The sequence below is a fragment of the Nyctereutes procyonoides genome, unplaced genomic scaffold (genome assembly GCF_905146905.1).
Source record: "Nyctereutes procyonoides isolate TBG_1078 unplaced genomic scaffold, NYPRO_anot_genome, whole genome shotgun sequence".
Taxonomy (NCBI): domain Eukaryota; kingdom Metazoa; phylum Chordata; class Mammalia; order Carnivora; family Canidae; genus Nyctereutes; species Nyctereutes procyonoides.
Window position 1 is genome coordinate 14,477,696 of NW_026575044.1, and position 17,061 is coordinate 14,494,756.

Here is a 17,061-nt window from a genome sequence, read left to right on the forward strand (position 1 = left end):
GGGGGCAGAGTACGCGCCAGCCAAAGCTCAGGGGCTCAATAAAAACTTTTAATTACACGTCAGAGACTTCGTACAGTGCAGCAGTGAGTGTCCGCCGCTAATGTTCACAGGAGTCCAGTCTACCAGACGCCTACCCAGTGTCCCACGTTCCTTTCAGTTCCTGGCCACGGACCAGCTGGCCCCCAAGTCCAGCGGGCGTGGCCTTCGGTCGCCTCCCCGCCGGGCGCCCCGTAACCCAGCCAGACCAAAGCCCCTGAAGTGCTGGATGGGAGAGCAGCGGTCAGGGCTTCCTGTCGGGAGACGCACGGCATCCTATCGGACCGTGCGGGTGCGCGAGAGAGAGTGTGTGTGTGTGAAGGGGGAGGGGGTGAGGGCGATGGGGAGAATGGAGGGAGGTAAAGAGGGCGAGGGGGGCGGGGGGGCGGCACCCTGCCCGGAGAGTTGGGGGAAAGCGGTCTGAGCACTCTGAGCCCACAAGCCCCTGGAAGTTGGGGAGGGCTGAGGCGCAGAGAGAGCAGGGACAGAGGCCCTGACCTCCATGCTACTGGTGGCTCTGGGGGCAGGTGGGTGAGGGAGGGGCAGGAGGTTCAGAGTCACCTGTGCAGAGAGGTGGGATGGCAACCATCAGCGGACAGACACTGGGGGACACACCGAAGGTAAGTAAATGGAAATAACCCTGGAAGGTTTGGGACCCAGACAGGCAGAGGTGGTGGTGGCAGCAGCGAAGGTAGAGGAGCAGGCTTTGGCTCTGATCCGCCTGGGCGACAGAAGATGGGGCAGCCGTAGGAAGTGTCAAGGCCTCAGGTAGCTAGCACCTTTCAAGTTGGCTCCTCGGCCTTTCCCAGGGGAATGATGAGAGGCCACACATGTGCAGTAGGAGTGCAGGGTCTGACAGGCCTTTTGTCATTAGGGGCACCACACCCCGCCTCACAGGCCCAGTGGTGGAGGAGGGCTGGCTGGGCGGTGGCCACATCTGCTGGGCAGTGTCGGGCTGGTAAGTGCAGTCCTGGTGCGGGTGACCTCCTGACCCACTCCTTACTCCCCCAGCATCCCTTGAGAGGGATGAGGAGAAACACCAGTGGTTCCACAACTCAGAGATTCCTGTTGTGAGAACTGTGTGAGTTCCGGTGACTGGGGTATAGATGTGAGTGGCCCCACCACCTCTCCCAGGCTTCACTGGGCAGCTCTCGGCAGGTGCACTGGGGCTTTCCAGAGCAGCTGTTGTGCCACAGCACCCAGGCCGCTCCATCTACTCCAAACTGCCCCCACCCCATCATCTGGACCAGGGGCAGCCAGCGGCCTGCATGTCCTGGGGCTGCTGGCTCTGAAGGAAGTGGAAGAGATAGGTAACTGGAATTGAGGGGAAAGCCACCTTTTCCACCTGTCTGAGCAAGGGGTGGGCTCTAACTGCAGGATTGGCGCCTCAGCAGTACTGACAGTACCTAGTTCACAGATGTCAAAAAAAATACACAAAATAAAGTATCAACATTTGTCCCCGACCTAATAACTCTCCAAAGAGAGGACAAGTGCTCTGAAGAATCAGAGGTCTGTGCTGCTCCTGCTCCCTGTGCAGAAGTACCTGGCACCTGGCACCATGCCCCGGTGGCAGGGAAAAACAGAACAGTCTGGTGGGCAGCTCAGTCCCAAGTAAAAACACCCAGCCTATGATACTAAGCAGGAAAGGGCTGATGGCAGCTGCTTGGAACCTGGGCTGAAAGCCCAAGAGGAAGACCAGTGAGATAGTAAGCAAGCTCTATGTACAGCTCTTGTCAGGATTGCAGGGACACAGATGGTGGGAGAAGCCAGAAGAAGGGTTCACAGGGGACAGGTGCGGCAGAACTGGTGTGGATGGTGGGTTTCCTTAGGACAGGACCAAGGACCGGGACTGAGCGAGGGAGCCTAGTTTGGCAAGAAAATGAAAAATAACAGGAGCAGGGGGTCCAGGTGTGGAGCCTCTTCAGCAAGAGCAGTTCAGAGTCTCTGCTCTGTCCCAGACAGACCACCTGGCCCAGGGCAGGCTGCAAATGTGGTGGGGGCACGTGGGGAGGGTGCTACCCGCCCTAGAGTAAGTAGTGTGGCAAACATTGGGGTTCACTCCCCACCATGGGTTACCAGTGTCTGGAGTCCACCAGCTCAGGTCGGAGGCTGAGTTTCTTGAGGCTCTCGTAACCAACCACGATGACGATGGTAGAGGGCGTGGCAGAGATGATTCTGGCCGAGAGGCCCTTCATGAGGCCCCAAGGCCCCTCTTCGGCTATCAGCTGTCGGAAGGTCAGGGTGATGGAGCTCTTGCCTTCCACCTGGAAACGCAACAGAGCAGAAGGCTGTGGTCTGCAGTCAGAGCCGCTCAGCACAGTCTCCCTCTGCCTTGGGCTACCATGGGAAGAAGCTCCCTTGGAGTCTGGGGGCTGGATTGTGCTTGTGAGGGCCAGTGCAGCACGGGGCTGCCTGCCCAGGCAGAGTTCCGCTCCCTGGCTTCCTGACAGTGCAACCTCAGGGGGTGCACCCACTTCTCTGCACCTCAGTCCCCTCAGGGGTGAAACAGCAACGGGGCATACCGCCCCCCGTGGTTGTTCTGAGCAGTCAACACTGCTGAGAACAGCGCCTGGCAGACGGTCGAGTTCTGTAACCTCGAGCTATTATTACCACGAGGTAAGCCACTCAGCTAGGGTCCTTGGACTGGATGCTGCTCTCTGGCCCCGGGGAGACTGGTCCTCGTGGCCTTGCCAGTCTGTTATTTCCATTCCATCTCAGTCCCTCAGTTCCCGCAGCTGGAGTCCTCCCCTGATCTGTCACCCCCACATACCCCAGGACCTGTCTTCCCTACCACACTGCAAGTTTGGCTAAGGCAAGAATTTTCTCTGTTCCTTTTCAGCAGTACTGCCCCCTTCCCCTGACCACCCGTCCCCGGCCACCAAAACACACTTCGCCCCGCTCAGGCCCCACACAGACCCTCAACCACTGCAGGACATGGACTCCTTGACACACCTCCCTAGACTGGATGATGCTCACAGGGGACCCCTCTGGCCCTACTCCTCCCCACCTCCTTTAGCATCCTCCTCCATCCTCCCCTCTTCCTCTCCAGACTCTCCTCTGACCACCCATGCCCCCCTAGCCCTCCCACTCATCCATAGCCGAGTCCAAGGCCGTTCCAGCAAGGCCTCTGGCCCTCATATGCACTTTGTCCTCTCCGGCCTGGGAGCACCTCAGAAGTAGAGACCTGTCCTCTCCCTGGGATCTCCTCCTACAACACTCAAAATAAACCTCCAAGGAGAATGCAGAGGGAACCTGTGTGCTTTGCTATTTGCAAACCAACCAGATGCCCATTCGTTCATTTAAAAGTGTGTGGGGGGGGGCAGGTCATTCTCTCCTAGGGACAAATACACCTAGATTTACCACCCACCCCATCCCAGCACCCTGACCTCACCCCCAATCTGTTGATTTCTTTCCCTCCCCTCCCAACCTCACTAGGGGCCCGACCTCCTGGTCAGCGGTCCTCTCATGTTACCCACCTCACACCTCCGAATCCCCGGTTCTCTCCACCTAACGCTTTAAGCATCAGAACCTGCTGCCTGATTGTCACACATCCATAGTTAGGTTCTATGGGCCTAACCATAGTTAGGTTCTTGGACTTGGTGCTGGGGAACTATCTTTGAGCTGAGTGAAGACAGGGATGATAATCTCTGCACAGCAGCACCACCAAGGGCTGTCAGTGCCTCTGCTGAGTCCACACGGCACAGTCCAGGAGACCTTCTCGAGAACAGCCCATAGAGGACTCACAGCCCAGCAGAGAAACCAGACTTACAGAATTCACTGAGATGGCTATTTCTAATACCACAAGGTAAGGAAAAGGTGTCTGATGGGCTCTGCTAACAGGATGCAAGGCAGGGAGGAGCCAGTGAGGCATGGTGAGGACAGGAAGAGGGCATGCAAGCAGCAGACACCGTGAGGGAAACTAGGTGCTTCACAGTGCTCAGCTGGTTTCTGTAGATGTTGAGTCCTAACTACAAGGAAGGGGCCGACCAGGACCAGGTTGGCTGGGACTAGGAGGCTATGACACAGAGAAGTCAGAGATTGCTGGGAAGCCTACAGTTACCCGTCTCACAGGGGTAGACGCTGGCCTTACCTGCACGCGGGTTCGGATGACATCCATGGGATTGGTGAGGATGGAAGCGGTGGCCGCAGCCAGGGGCCCTGACACGGCTTGAAAGACAATGTGCGGGCACTCTTTAGGACAGAGGTACGAGAGTTGCTCTGGAATTGAGGGAAAGACAATAATACCTCAAGATATGAGATGCCATTCAATCTGCCCTCATGCTGCCTCTATGCCCAACAAGGATGAACCCTCTTCATCCTCAGTGTCCTTAGGCCCTGTAACTCCCATCTTCTCTTTTTTTTCGCTTCCATCCTAACCAACAAAAAATGATAAATCTCAGGCCCCTTCTGGAAGCCATGCTGGGTACATTGCCCACTTCGAATAGAAGATTCCTTTGGAGAAGGGGTTTCAGAGCCTCTTTGCTTGGTGCTTTCATCTGATGGACATAACTCCTTCCTGGTGTAAAAACCTTATTGCCTGTGATCTATTCCTCTCAACACACAGCCACATGAGGTACGTTTTCTCACACGTGCACGGAACAACTGGCAGCAAACAGTAAAAGCTGGCAGTGCTGACTGGCTAAGGGGCAGGGTGACCACAGAGGGTGAGGAACCTTTTCGCTGCATCCCCTTCCTTATCTGGTGAGTTTTGAGCCACATGAATACTTTTACTCTTCTTTTTTAAATTCCAGTTATTAACATGCAGTGTTATATTAGTTTCCAGTGTACAATATAGTGATTCAACAGTTCACTATCATACTCAGTGCTCATTATGATAAGAGTACTCCTCATCCCCATCACCTGTTCCCCCATCCCCCACCCACCTTCCCTCTGATGACCGCCAGTGTGTTCTCTAGAGTGAAGAGTCTGGTTTTTTGTCTTTTTTTTTGTTTGTCCTGTTTCTTAAATTCCACATACATGTGAGATTATATGGTATTTGTCTTTCTCTGACTGGCTGATTTCACTTAACATTATACTCTCTACCTTCAACCATGTCATTGCAAATGGTAAGATTTCAGTTTTTTTAATTGCCAATATTCCATCATGTATATACCCATGTGAATGTTTTTAAAAGTAAAAACAATGACACTTAGAAGAGAAAATCAGGGCAGCCTGGGTGGCTCAGTGATTTAGTGCAGCCTTCAGCCCAGGGCCTGATCCTGGAGACCCAGGATCGAGTCCCACATCAGGCTCCCTGCATGGAGTCTGCTTCTCCCTCTGCCTGTGTCTCGCCCCTCTGTGTGTGTGTGTGTGTCTCATAAATAAATACATAAAATCTTTAAAAAAGAGAGAGAGAAAAAAATCATATCCAACAGTGAGATTTTTTTTCCAGGCTATATCAAGAAAGAAAAACTCATTTTTCAAAATACTGATGGAGGTGATGGCAGAAGACCAAGCCCCGTCCATTCCCAGGTCACTGGAAAACTTACCTGCAGCTGAACTATTTACTTTACCCTCTCTTGAGGTGAGAAACAAGAGCTCATTTGTTCAACAAAGGTTCATTAACTGGCTACAGTATGCCAGCCTCCCTGAGGATGGAGCAGTGAACGAATGAGCTCAAGTCCCACCCTTACGAAGTTTTCCATTCTAATGGGGGAAACACAGACAATTAACAAATAAAAACCAAAATATATAGCTACGTCAGAAGGTGATGCATGCCCCCTGTAGATAAAAATAAAGCAGAAAAGGGAGATCGGGAACGCTGAGTGTGGGGAATGAAGGGGTTGCCATTTTAAACAAGGCAGTCATGGAAGGCCTCTCCAAGAAGGTTGAAGTTTGAGCAAAGACCTGAAGGAGAGTGCAAGCCCTGTGGATCTGTGGAAAAAACTTTCCAAGCAGTGGTAACATCCTATGCAAAGGCCCTGAGGCAGGAGTGTGCCTTAAGTCTCCAAGAGCAGCAGGGCTGGTGTACCTGGAACAGAATGAGCAAGGGAAACAACAGTAGACGAGGTCTGAGAGGTAAGTCATTAAGGCCTTGGAGCCACTGTGAGAGCTTTGGCTTTTGCTCTGAATGAGGCTAGATGGAAAGTAGATTTATTATCTCAAAGACTCTCAGTCTTCTCTCTACAGTTCAGCTGTCAAAGAACCTTTTTTTTTTAATAAGTAAATCTTTTTTTTTTTAAAGATTTTATTTATTTATTCATAGAAACACAGAGAGAGAATGAGAGGCAGAGACACAGGCAGAGGGAGAAGCAGGCTCCATGCAGAGAGCCTGACGTGGGACTTAATCCAGGATCTCCAGGATCATGCCCTGGACTGCAGGCGGCGCTAAACCGCTGCGCCACCGGGGCTGCCCGCTGTCAAAGAACCTTGAAGAACTTTTTCTCATGCCTCTACTTTTGGTAATTTGTAGCCACCTAAAAATCTTTAGGGGACAGTAGGAAGGTGGGGGTTGGCAGGGCAGACGTAAGGGCCTCTAATCTAGCAGCATGGTAGGACTCCTTAAGGCCCTGCCAGAACCACCTCTCCCCTGGTTGCTAATCACCTCCCTTCCTCCAGAAGGTCAGCACAAACCAAGACAAAGTGACCTGTTGACACCTTCTCACCCATATCTTGTTTCTCCTAAGAAGCAAGCATCTTGAAGCTACTGGAAGGTGGCATCTGGTCTGGTGCTGCTAGCCTCCATGGGCGTGTCTGCACTGGCCCCCAGGCCTGCAAGCCACAGCAAGATCCAGGTTCCAACTTAGTCATACACACATGCCATATTCCTGGGACTCCAGGAAAAGATGAAAAGAAAAAAGCAAGAGAGTGGGGAAAAGTGCCCCAAGTGCTTTCTGGGCACCTATTATATGTGCAAAGCAGAAGATAAACCCAGGCTGACTTGGTTTATGTCCCTTCTGGTTACATGAGTTTGGACAGTAATATAAACGTGTATTTATCTAATGCTGCTGGATGCCACACACTGTGGTGAGCACAGGACATAGAAATGAACAGGGAAGTGCCTTCCTGGGATTCAATCTAATCCAGTAGTTGTGAGTCAGGGATAAAATGATCACAAATTATAACAAGTGCTATGAAGGAAACAAACTGAAAAAGAAAAGAGAAAGAGCTCTCTTGCCAACTGGGTGAAGAAGTCTGCTGTGCAAAGGTAGCATATAGGCTGAGGCCTAAAGCATGAGGAGGACCCTGCCACCAAGAGAACAGGGCCAGGGCACTCCAGGCTGAAAAACATTATCTGCGAGGGTGAAGAGCTTGGTGTGATTCAGGCAGAGAGAAGGACCTTGAGGATGGAGCAAGGTCAGGGGAGAGGCCCCTCACAGGGCTGGTACAGCAGGCCATGCAGCTCAAGGACATCTGTGCTGACCATGGACACATTTGATTTTACTCTAAATGCCCAGAAGGCAGCACTGGTAGATTTTTGCAAAGGGCAATGACAAGAGCCAATCTACTCTTTCAACAAATACTTAGGAAACACACAAGTCAGACAGCCTGGCACATAGTGCATGTTCAATAAATGTTAGCTTCCTCCCCTGTCCAAGAAACTTTCCAATCAATTCTATCTCAATAAAACTGGAAAAAAATGCATTTTTTAAAAAAAGGAATCTTTCCCCAGAGTGAAGAGATAAGGCACATACAAATAATATCAAGACAAGCGATACAGCTGCCTGAAGATAGCTTCAAGCCATGTCAGGGGGCTCAAGGGAAGGAAAGGTCACTTCTGGGTTAAGGGCCAGTGGAGAGATGTGAGAGGAGGCAGTAAGGAACTCTCAGGTAAATTATGGCTTCACCAGGCAACTGTGCCCGGGGGCTGAGAGGAACAAGCAGGGGTGGGAGACATGATGTACAGTGGAAGATCTGTTCATGATCTGACCTGGCTGCAGCACCCACTACACTAGGGGAGGCTTCAGCATAAAGGGAGGTGGAAGCCAGGCTGAAGAGATGGGCTTGTCCTCAGGAGCAGTGGGAGCCACTGAACACTGCAACTAGGGTTGAAAGAGTGACTCCATTAGGGATGTGTGGCAGGTGGGATGGGAGTCCAGCTAAAGGGCTGGTGCAGCACCCAGCAGGGTGGTCACTGAGACATGATTTCCAGGAGAGGCAGGAGGAAAGGACAAAAGTAGGGGAAAACATTCTGGGGTCACCAGGACCAGATGTGGGGACAAGGAAGGAAGAGTGATAGTCTCAGGGATGGCCACTGAGAGAAGGAAGTGACCTAACCAGCTTGGTTAAAAAATAGTTCACTGAGCAATGTTTCAGATGTAAATGTGCACACCCAAGTCGAGAGGCCCAACAGTCAGAGTGCCTGTCCAGAGCTCTGGAAAGTTAGTCTGGGGATGGACAAACATTTTCTGACATGTCAGAAAAGTACAAGTCAATCATAAATGAAATCACATAAGGAGAGAAGGGAGGAGACAATGCCAGAGAAAATGCTCACATTTCCTTGAGTTTTTCTTAACATTATGATTTTTTTTAAAGATTTATTTATTTATTTGTTTGTTTGTTTGTTTATTTATGATAGACACACACAGAGAGAGAGAGAGAGAGGCAGAGACACAGAGACACAGAGACACAGAGAGGCAGAGGGAGAAGCAGGCTCCATGCCGGAAGCCCGATGCAGGACTCGATCCCAGGACTCCAGGATTACGCCCTGGGCCAAATGCAGGTGCCAAACCGCTGAGCCACCCAGGGATCCCCTAGATTTTGATAATCTTAATTCCCAAAGGATGTGATGCAAAGGGCCAGGGGTGGAGTCCAGGTATGTGAATTTCACCAAATAGTCTAGAAGAACGGGTGTGTGAAACAGAGCTAGCAATAAAGAAGAAGGTACAATCAGGAAAATAGAATTAGAAATGCATAGTACCAGAGGGACAGAATGATTATAGGTTAGGAGGTCGTCATGAAATTTGGTTAGAAAGGTCCCAGATGGATCATACAGAACGCCCACCACCAAGGCTCAGAAGCCCGCAGCAGGGGCTGGGGAGGCTTCCTCACGGGAATCTGCTGGTTGCCCAAAGCTGTGGATGCTGAGGGTGGCAGGCTCACCGAGGTCTTGCTCCTGGCAGTGCACTCTACCCTTACAGAAGGAAATCTGGCAACATATTTACTTTGGACCCAGTAATCCATTTCTGGGAAATACTTAAATAAAATGTCTTACAAACAAAAATACATTCTACAAGTGAAGGGGTTCAAGATTCTATGACATCTTGAATTTAACAACACTGAGGAAAGATATCCAACTCAAACATTCAAATGAAATTTCATTTGTAATTTCATCTTCAAATCCCAAATATCCCATGAATTTTGTCCTTCCTCACTTTCCAATTCTCTACCAACATTCCACTAACCCTCATTGATTCTAATGCAGCCAGAACATACTTTATGTTCTACAGTCATCACTTTACTTATCTGATTCCCCCCACAATAATATAAGCCCCCTGAAGGCAAGAACCGTGTCTTATTCATCTGTGAATGGGGTCAAATGTTTGTTGGATGAACAGCCCATTCTCTCATGAAATCTTCCACTCCAGCATGCACAGAGCCGCAGCATCTCAGCCCCATTAGCAGGCCCTCCCTCTACCCTCACTTTTCTGGCCTCCTCTTACCTGCATAGAAATGATAGAAGGGCCACCAAACAGCACTATTTGGGATGTAGGTAAGCAGTGAAGCCACGTAGCCTCGGTAGAAGCCTCGCAGCCCATCAGCCCGCAGGATCTGCCTGATGATGTCCTTGGTTTGGCCAAAGGCAACTACCCCTCGTCCATCTGGGCTCCCTCGCACTTGGAAGCGGCCCATTCTCTCACCCTTGCGCTGCATCATCAGGTGCTGGGACACCACATCAATGGGCACTGTGATGCTCTGAGCCACGAGGGAGGCTGAGCCACCGGCCACCAGTGATTTGACGGTGTTGCTCTGGCTGTAGTCAGCGACAAATTTCCGGGTGAGCTCATATGTGGTGACATAGCACTGGCCAGAGATGAGGGTGAAGGTGTTGACCAGGAACCCCCGGTAGAGGCCAGTAACACCGTCTGCTCGCAGGATCTTGATGAAGGCATCAAAAGTCCCATGGTAGAGGCTCTTGCCTTTCTGAACCTGCAGCCGGGTGCGGATGAGGGTGAATGGGTAGACGCTGACACGAATCATCATTGTCATTGCTACACCAAACACATAGAACTTCTTCTTGTCCAGGTGTTCCCACTCGATGATCTGGATGTTGCGCTTGTCCTCCATGGCGCCTGAAGACCTGAGGATGTGAGCAGGTGGGAGGATGTAGAGAACAAGGCCAGAACTTTGCACTCTGCCCTGCGGGGTAGGCTCTGAACCCCCTCCTCAGGCCTCATCTCCTAGAGTTCTCACCTCCCCGAAGCTTAGACTCCACCCAGTCCGGCTTGGCCAACTCTCACCTGAGTCTTCCTTCAAGGATCAGGATGTGACCCCCTCCTCTCCCCTTCATTGGTCCTTCCCCAATTCCAGGAGCTGTTCCTCACTTCAGTGACTTCTCCGCTCCACTCCCACTTCAGCTCCCTGCCCCAGGCTGATCCACTACCTCTTCCAGTCCCTGCCTCTGCCTGGGCCACAGTGTTACAGTCTGCTGTCCTCCTCCTCTGCTCAACCCAGGCAGAGCGCAGGATGCTGGGGATAAACCACCCGGCAGGATGCAAGGCTCTCCAAGGCTCTCGGGTGGGCTAAGGGGATATCACTCAGCAGGTTCCTACTGCTGGAGGGCAGGAAGCTCTCCACGGTGGAAGATCTAGTGGATGCTCCTGGGCGTGCTGAGGAGACACTGCCTTGACCTTTGGCCCTCTGCAGGGTGCCTCTTTTGTCACCATTTCCCAGCTTCCATCCCTCACTTTAGTTCTGATTTCCCTGCTGGCCCCTCTGAGCCACCCCTCTACACACTCACCACACTTATCTTTTCTCCAGGCTGCATTCGAAAAAAGTGTGGCACCCTCCTTTCTCCCCTCCCTCCAGTGAAAGGAGTTAGAAAGTTAGGAACAAGCCAAAGGTCAGAGTCCTCTTTGGTTATTAGATAACTCATTCCAGAGAAAGAAAAGAACCAGCAGAGAGCTAAGTGGTTTCCCTGAAGAGTCTCGAGAACCACAGGGGAGAGGACATGTCTGGCCCCTCTCACCCCTAAGCACAGAAATCATATCTCTGTCCTATATAATGAGAGTCAAGTGACAGGGGAGACACAGATTCTGCCTTCCAGAAACTCACAATCTGTTCTTGAGGACAACAGTATCCCTCCAGGGAACAGATATAAGATACTGAGAAAGAAACCAGGGCACATCACTGTAATGTGGCTCTCATGTCAAGTGTATCCACTGCTTAAGTTTTCAAACAAAACTAATACTAATGTAATTGTATAAAATCAGGAGGTTGCAACTGAGAAACTATAAACAGCAGGCCATGATATATTGGTGACAATATAATGTGTTCCTGGGCAGGACACTGGACATTTTCAGCCAGAGGGGAAATGGGGAAGTGAAGTTGGCAGTGAGAAGTCAGGGGCTTCCCATGCTTTGAGAGAGATCCCCCCAGGCTGGGAAAGGAGGTGACCATATCAAAGGGACAATCTAGAAGTTGAAATCTTCTGGAAGCCCATGCCTTCGCAAACCTCATGTCAAGTTTCTAAACAGAGTCCATCCTCTACCACCTTCCCCACTAAAAGCTCCCAACTAGCCTGAGGAGCTTCTTGCTTTTACAGTGGAAGTCAGCGGAGAAGCACAGTGGGGTTTCTGGAACCCCAGAGCTGGACTAAGCTGGACTACATCACCATCACTGAAGGACCTGCCTGTGGGGCAAGCTGCACACCTATGCGCTGAGTGGAACTTCAGCTTCCAGGTGAGGCGAGTGGGAGGCATCCCTGCAGGACAGAGCCGCGTGAACAGAGCAGAAATGCATGAGGACAAAAGGAAGAAACAGTGGCCTAGAGCAGCCAGCTCAGCCAGAATGGAGCATCTGCGGGAAAGGAGCAAAGGGAAGTGACCATTCCTCCCCCGCCTCAGACTCCCACCAAGCCCAGCAGACCTCTCCTCTGAGGCCCTCAAGAGAAGGTGGTTATCATCTGCCCTGACCAAAGTGTTCATTATACAGGGTCCCAAGGTCATGTTTTCAACACCACTGAGCGATGAGGAGGGAGAGACTCTAGGATTTTCTGAATACCTATGACCTCATGTAATCCTTACAACTGAACCTGTGCAGTTAGACACTTCTGCTAAATGAGGACACCGCATCAGTAAGTTAAAAGTCCAAGGTCCAAGGTCATGCCACTGGTCAGTGGTAGAGACAGGATATGAGCCAAGATTTCTCCTCTACTGACCATGCCTTCTACCCCATGGGATTCGTAGAGTTCCAACACAAGTCACACAGTTCAGTCTAAAGCCAAATCACTCCCACCTATCGGAGGCAGAATTAATGCTCTCAGGACCGCTGGTCACCCAAGGGTTAAGCATAAGCTCCTGGCCCTGCAGATGACCCGTTATTTCTCTCAGTTTCTTTCCAGGGAAACCAAGAGCTGCCTCTGCTTCCTAGGGTGCTGGTGGAGTGACAAGTGGAGAGGCTGGCCGGCACACTGTCGTCCCAGGACAAATACAGCAAGGGCTCATGAAAACTGCTAAGCAGGGCAGAATGGCAGAGCAGGAGATTCTGTTCCAAGACCTGGTGTTGTGGGCACCTACTCAGTTGTCAAGCTGAAGTACAAAGCACCAGTATCTCCCTAGCATGAAATCCTACGCAGGACCCAGTGTCCCGTTTCCCTGCTTTCTTCCATCTCTTATGTGTGCCCAGGGATTCTAAATTCCCAGAAGGAAGGCAGGGGACAACTCTCTCTGAGGCCAAAGCAGGTAACTCCTACCACTGCCATGGTGACAGGAGAAACCACTAAGGGTCTGGCCTCAGATGGAGGAACCTAGACAGTTAAAGAGGAGAGGGCCCTGCAATCACTCCATCCCTACAAAAAGTGGGATCTCGGGCAGATCAGTGGCAACCACCGGGTGGCTAAGTGGTTTAGTGCCACCTTCAGCCCAGGCCTGATCCTAGAGACCTGGGATCGAGTCCCACGTCGGGCTTCCTGCATGGAGCCTGCTTCTCCCTCTGCCTGTCCCTGTCTCTCTCTCTCTCGTCTCTCATGAATAAATAAATAAAATCTTAAAAAAAAAAAGTGGGATCTCAACCTGCTCTTTGTTACATAACGTCCAAACTTCCTGCTGAAATATCAAAACAAGTTCCTACAGACGCCTGGGTGGCTCAGTGGTTGAGTGTCTGCCTTCAGCTCAGGGCGCGGTCCTGGGGTCCTAGATGGAGTCCCACATCTAGCTCCTTTTTTCCATTTTTTTAAAAAGATTTTATTTATTTATCCATGAGAGACAGAGAGAGAGGCAAAGACACAGGCAGAGAGAGAAGCAGGCTCCCTAAGGGGAGCCCAGTGTGGGACTCGATCCTGAATCCCAGGATCATGACCTGAGCCAAAGGCAGACACTCAACTGCTGAGCCACCCAGGTGTCCCTCACATCTGGCTCCTTGTGGGAAGCCTGCTTCTGCCTCTGTCTCTGCTTCTCTCTCTGTCTCTCTCATAAATTAAAAAAAAAAAAAAAATGTTAAAAAAATAAAAATAAAAAACTTGTTTTTTTTTTTTAAAGATTTTATTTATTTATTCATGAAAGACACACAGAAAGAGGCAGAGACACAGGGAGAGGGAGAAGCAGGCTCCACGCAGGGAGCCCGATGTGGGACTCGATCCCAGGACTCCAGGATCACGCCCTGAGCCAAAGGCAGGCGCTAAACCGCTGAGCCACCCAGGGATCCCAAAAAACTGTTGTTTTACCCTTTGGAAAATCCTCTTGGCAGTCGCCTGTACACACATTTCCTCCAGCCTTCCCTTCTCCCAACACGACCAGCCCCAGTACTTTAAGGCTCTTTCCCAGATCCTTATTTGTGAGCAAGTTCCAATTCTGAATTTCCTTCTGTGTTTTAACAACTGCTCAGGCACAAAGGTTGAAGTGCCTCCTATGGGTACCCAACAGATGACCCAGAATACCCGAAGTCATCAAATCTGATGTCAGAGGCAGAGCCTCCACTGTCAAGCCCAGCAAAGGAAAGGGACACATTGGAGGTCTCTGCTTCCACTTGCATTCTTCCTGAACCAGAAGCATCACACCAGACTATTCACTGGGTCTGGGGATAAGATTCTGGTTTGAAATAAGGCAGTGTCACCTGGAAGGCCAGGTCATGCAGTGCAAAGGACACTAACTAGTATTCAAGAGACCCAAGTTTGAGCTCTACTTCTATTCCTAACTGGTACCACTGGAACCATGTGTTCACTGAAACTGTTTCCTCATCTATGAAGCGGGGCTAGTCAGGCCTGCCATGGCTGGGTAATAGTGTGGAGGCACTCACGGGAGGCAATATGGGGGAAAGTGTTTTGTAACAGCAAAGCATCTCCATCATTGCAGAAAGCTCTATCAGACAAGCCTGCTCTCAATCCTGGCTACTCAGGGTGGCGCACAGATCCCAGCCTGGGCGTCACCCGGAAGCTTCTTAGAAAGACAGAATTTCAGGTTGCAGGCTAGCCATGTTGAATAAGAGCCAACATTTTTCAACAAGTTCTCTGGGTGATTACTATGTGTCAGAGTTTGGAAAACACTGCTTTAAATATTAAGGATCATCAGTATTATCATAACGATACAGCTACTCTAAGAGTCCAGGGCCATTATGACTCCATCCTGACTTGTCACCAGAACTGGGCCCAGTGATGATCACTAGACGCTGGCAGATCTTTTCGGGTCAACCACCCCCACCAAAGCAAATCCCCTTCTACAGCTCCAGACCCACACCCATGGGCTTGGGTCCCCGCTCCTCAGCCGGAACTACGGTCTGTGGTTCCCCAGCGGTTCCTCCGCTCCCCCACCCTTGCGTCTGCATCAAGACTCTGCATCCTGGGAGCTATCTCCCGCACGAGCGCGAAATGTACCGACGCGCTAGTCCACCGGTCCTCAGGGCGGGTCCCCGCAATGCCTGCGACCCCTCCTTCGAGGCCGTCTCTTCCCTCGGGCACCCGAAGGTCCCTCCCAGCTCTCCCGTGGTCGTCCACAGGCACCATGTGATCCCTCATCACAGACACCACTTGACACGGTCCGTGCAGCTCCCGCCGGCCCTCCGCACGGCAGCCCTCGGCGGGAGGCTCGGACGCGGCCGTCGCCACGCCTCCCGTCCCGCTCCCTCCGCCGTGGGCGAGCCTCGCGCTCCTCCGACAGAACAGACGCCGGGCTGGAGTCGCCCCTCATCCCCGCAGCGGCCAGGGGGGCTCCCACGGAGCGCAGGCACCCGCTGCCGCCGTGACAGGTCCAGATCCTCGGAGACCTCAACCGTCAGGCACCCTGCACCGGCGGTTTCTTACCTCCTCCGATCAGGGCGGTTCCCCCGCGACTGAGGCGAACTCCAAGCCCGGGCCTCTAGGCCACAGCTCCCACTCTAGCCTCCATGCCGGGCAGCCTCCGGCACACCCGGGCATCTTCCTCCATCTCGACCCGGCTCCGGGTACTCCCGGAACCGGAAGTCGGGACACTGTCACTCCCGCCCCGCGGGCAACTCCACCAATCGCGTGCTGAGCCTTGAGCCTCTCCCTTGTCGCCCCCTGGGCGGGGATGGGCGGGGCCCGCGTCCATCTTGAACTCGGGCAGAAGCCACGCCTTCACTGGCCTCGTCCCGCCCTCAGTTCCACGGCGCGTGCGTGTCCTTTCTTGTTTGCAGAAGTCCGGTCATCTGGCCGGTCTTGAGGATCTGGTTGTAAATGGGTCACCTTGTGTTTCGGGTCTGTTGGAAATCCTAACCTCAAATCTAATCTGTAATTTTTGCGTAATTTTTTGTCATCTGTGGATCCAGAACAGAGGCCAGTGTGCAATGTGAAATTAGACAACCGATCTTCAGATTTGAGAACTTAAAAAATTGCAGTAGGAGCCATCCTGGGGGCGGAGGACATGACATTAGGATCTCTAACGGCTTGGAAACTGTCTACTTATATTTGGATTTAAAAGCAGAGGAAGGGCAGCCCCCTGGCTCAGCGGTTTAGCGCCGCCTTCAGCCCAGGGCATGATCTTGGAGACCCAGGATCCAATCCCACGTCAGGCTCCCTGCATGGAGCCTGCTTCTCCCTCTGCCTGTGTCTCTGCCTCTCTCTGTGTGTGTGTGTGTGTGTGTGTGTGTGTGTGTGTGTGTGTGTGTGTGTGTGTGTGTGTGTATTCTCATGAATAAATAAAATAAAAGCAGAGGAAGAGGGCAGCTCGGGTGGCTCAGCGGTTTAGCGCCGACTTCAGCCCAGGCCGTGATCCTGGAGACCCGGAATTGAGTCTCACGTCAAGTTCCCTACATGGAGCCGGCTTCTGCCTCTGCCTGTCTCTCTGCCTGTCTCTCTCTCTCTCTCTCTCTCTCTCTCTGTGTGTGTGTGTGTGTGTGTCTCATGAATAAATAAATAAAATCTTTAATAAAATAAAAGCAGAGGAAGAGGGAGCACCTGCCTTTGGCTCCAGGCTCAGCAGGGAGTCTGCTTCTCCCTCTCCCTCGGCCTCCTCGCCCCCCCACTGCCCGCCCCCCGCTTGTGCTCTCTCTCTAGCTCATTCTCTCTCTCTCCCTCAAATAAATAAATAAAATCTTTTAAAAAAATTAAAATAAAAAGAGAGGAATAGCTCTTCAAATGAGGGACTGGAAGGCCTGGAGTGGAGAGTCAGTCCACTTCAAAATATATATTTCTACAATTCAACAACAAAAGACAAACAACCCTATTTAAAAATGGATAAAAGGGGACAGCCCCGGTGGCGCAGCGGTTTAGCGCCGCCTGCAGCCTGGGGTTTGATCCTGGGGACCCTGGATGGAGTCCCACAACGGGCTCCCTGCATGGAACTTATGGAGCTTGCTTCTCCCTCTGCCTGTGCATCTGCCTCTCTCTCTCTCTCTCTCTCTCTCTCTCTCTCTCTCTCTCTCTCTGTCTCTATGAATAAATAAATAAAATCATTAAAAAGATAAAAAAATGGA

The 17,061-nt window shown here is 51.6% G+C and overlaps 1 protein-coding gene across 1 annotated transcript; it reads right to left on the reverse strand.

Moving 5' to 3' along the window:
• Positions 1 to 27: 27 nt before the first annotated feature.
• On the reverse strand, positions 28 to 15,864 carry SLC25A44 (solute carrier family 25 member 44). The gene is made up of 4 exons (XM_055323918.1): positions 15,431 to 15,864; positions 9,639 to 10,276; positions 4,127 to 4,254; positions 28 to 2,300 (listed from the first exon to the last, which is right to left on the reverse strand). Exons 2-4 carry the CDS (start codon positions 10,261 to 10,263, stop codon positions 2,109 to 2,111), a joined length of 945 nt encoding a protein of 314 aa, XP_055179893.1. The 5' UTR covers positions 10,264 to 10,276; positions 15,431 to 15,864; the 3' UTR covers positions 28 to 2,108.
• Between the last annotated feature and the right edge of the window lie 1,197 nt (positions 15,865 to 17,061).

What these genes read in the sequence shown, in the direction of transcription:
- SLC25A44 (XM_055323918.1), bottom strand. Translation starts at nt 10,263, where the DNA reads ATGGAGGACAAGCGCAACATCCAGATCATCGAGTGGGAACACCTGGAC. An exon ending in CTTCTATCATTTCTATGCAG is followed by an intron (nt 4,255 to 9,638) that starts GTAAGAGGAGGC and finishes CCTCAATTCCAG; the next exon opens with AGCAACTCTCGTACCTCTGT. An exon ending in TCATCCGAACCCGCGTGCAG is followed by an intron (nt 2,301 to 4,126) that starts GTAAGGCCAGCG and finishes TTGCGTTTCCAG; the next exon opens with GTGGAAGGCAAGAGCTCCAT.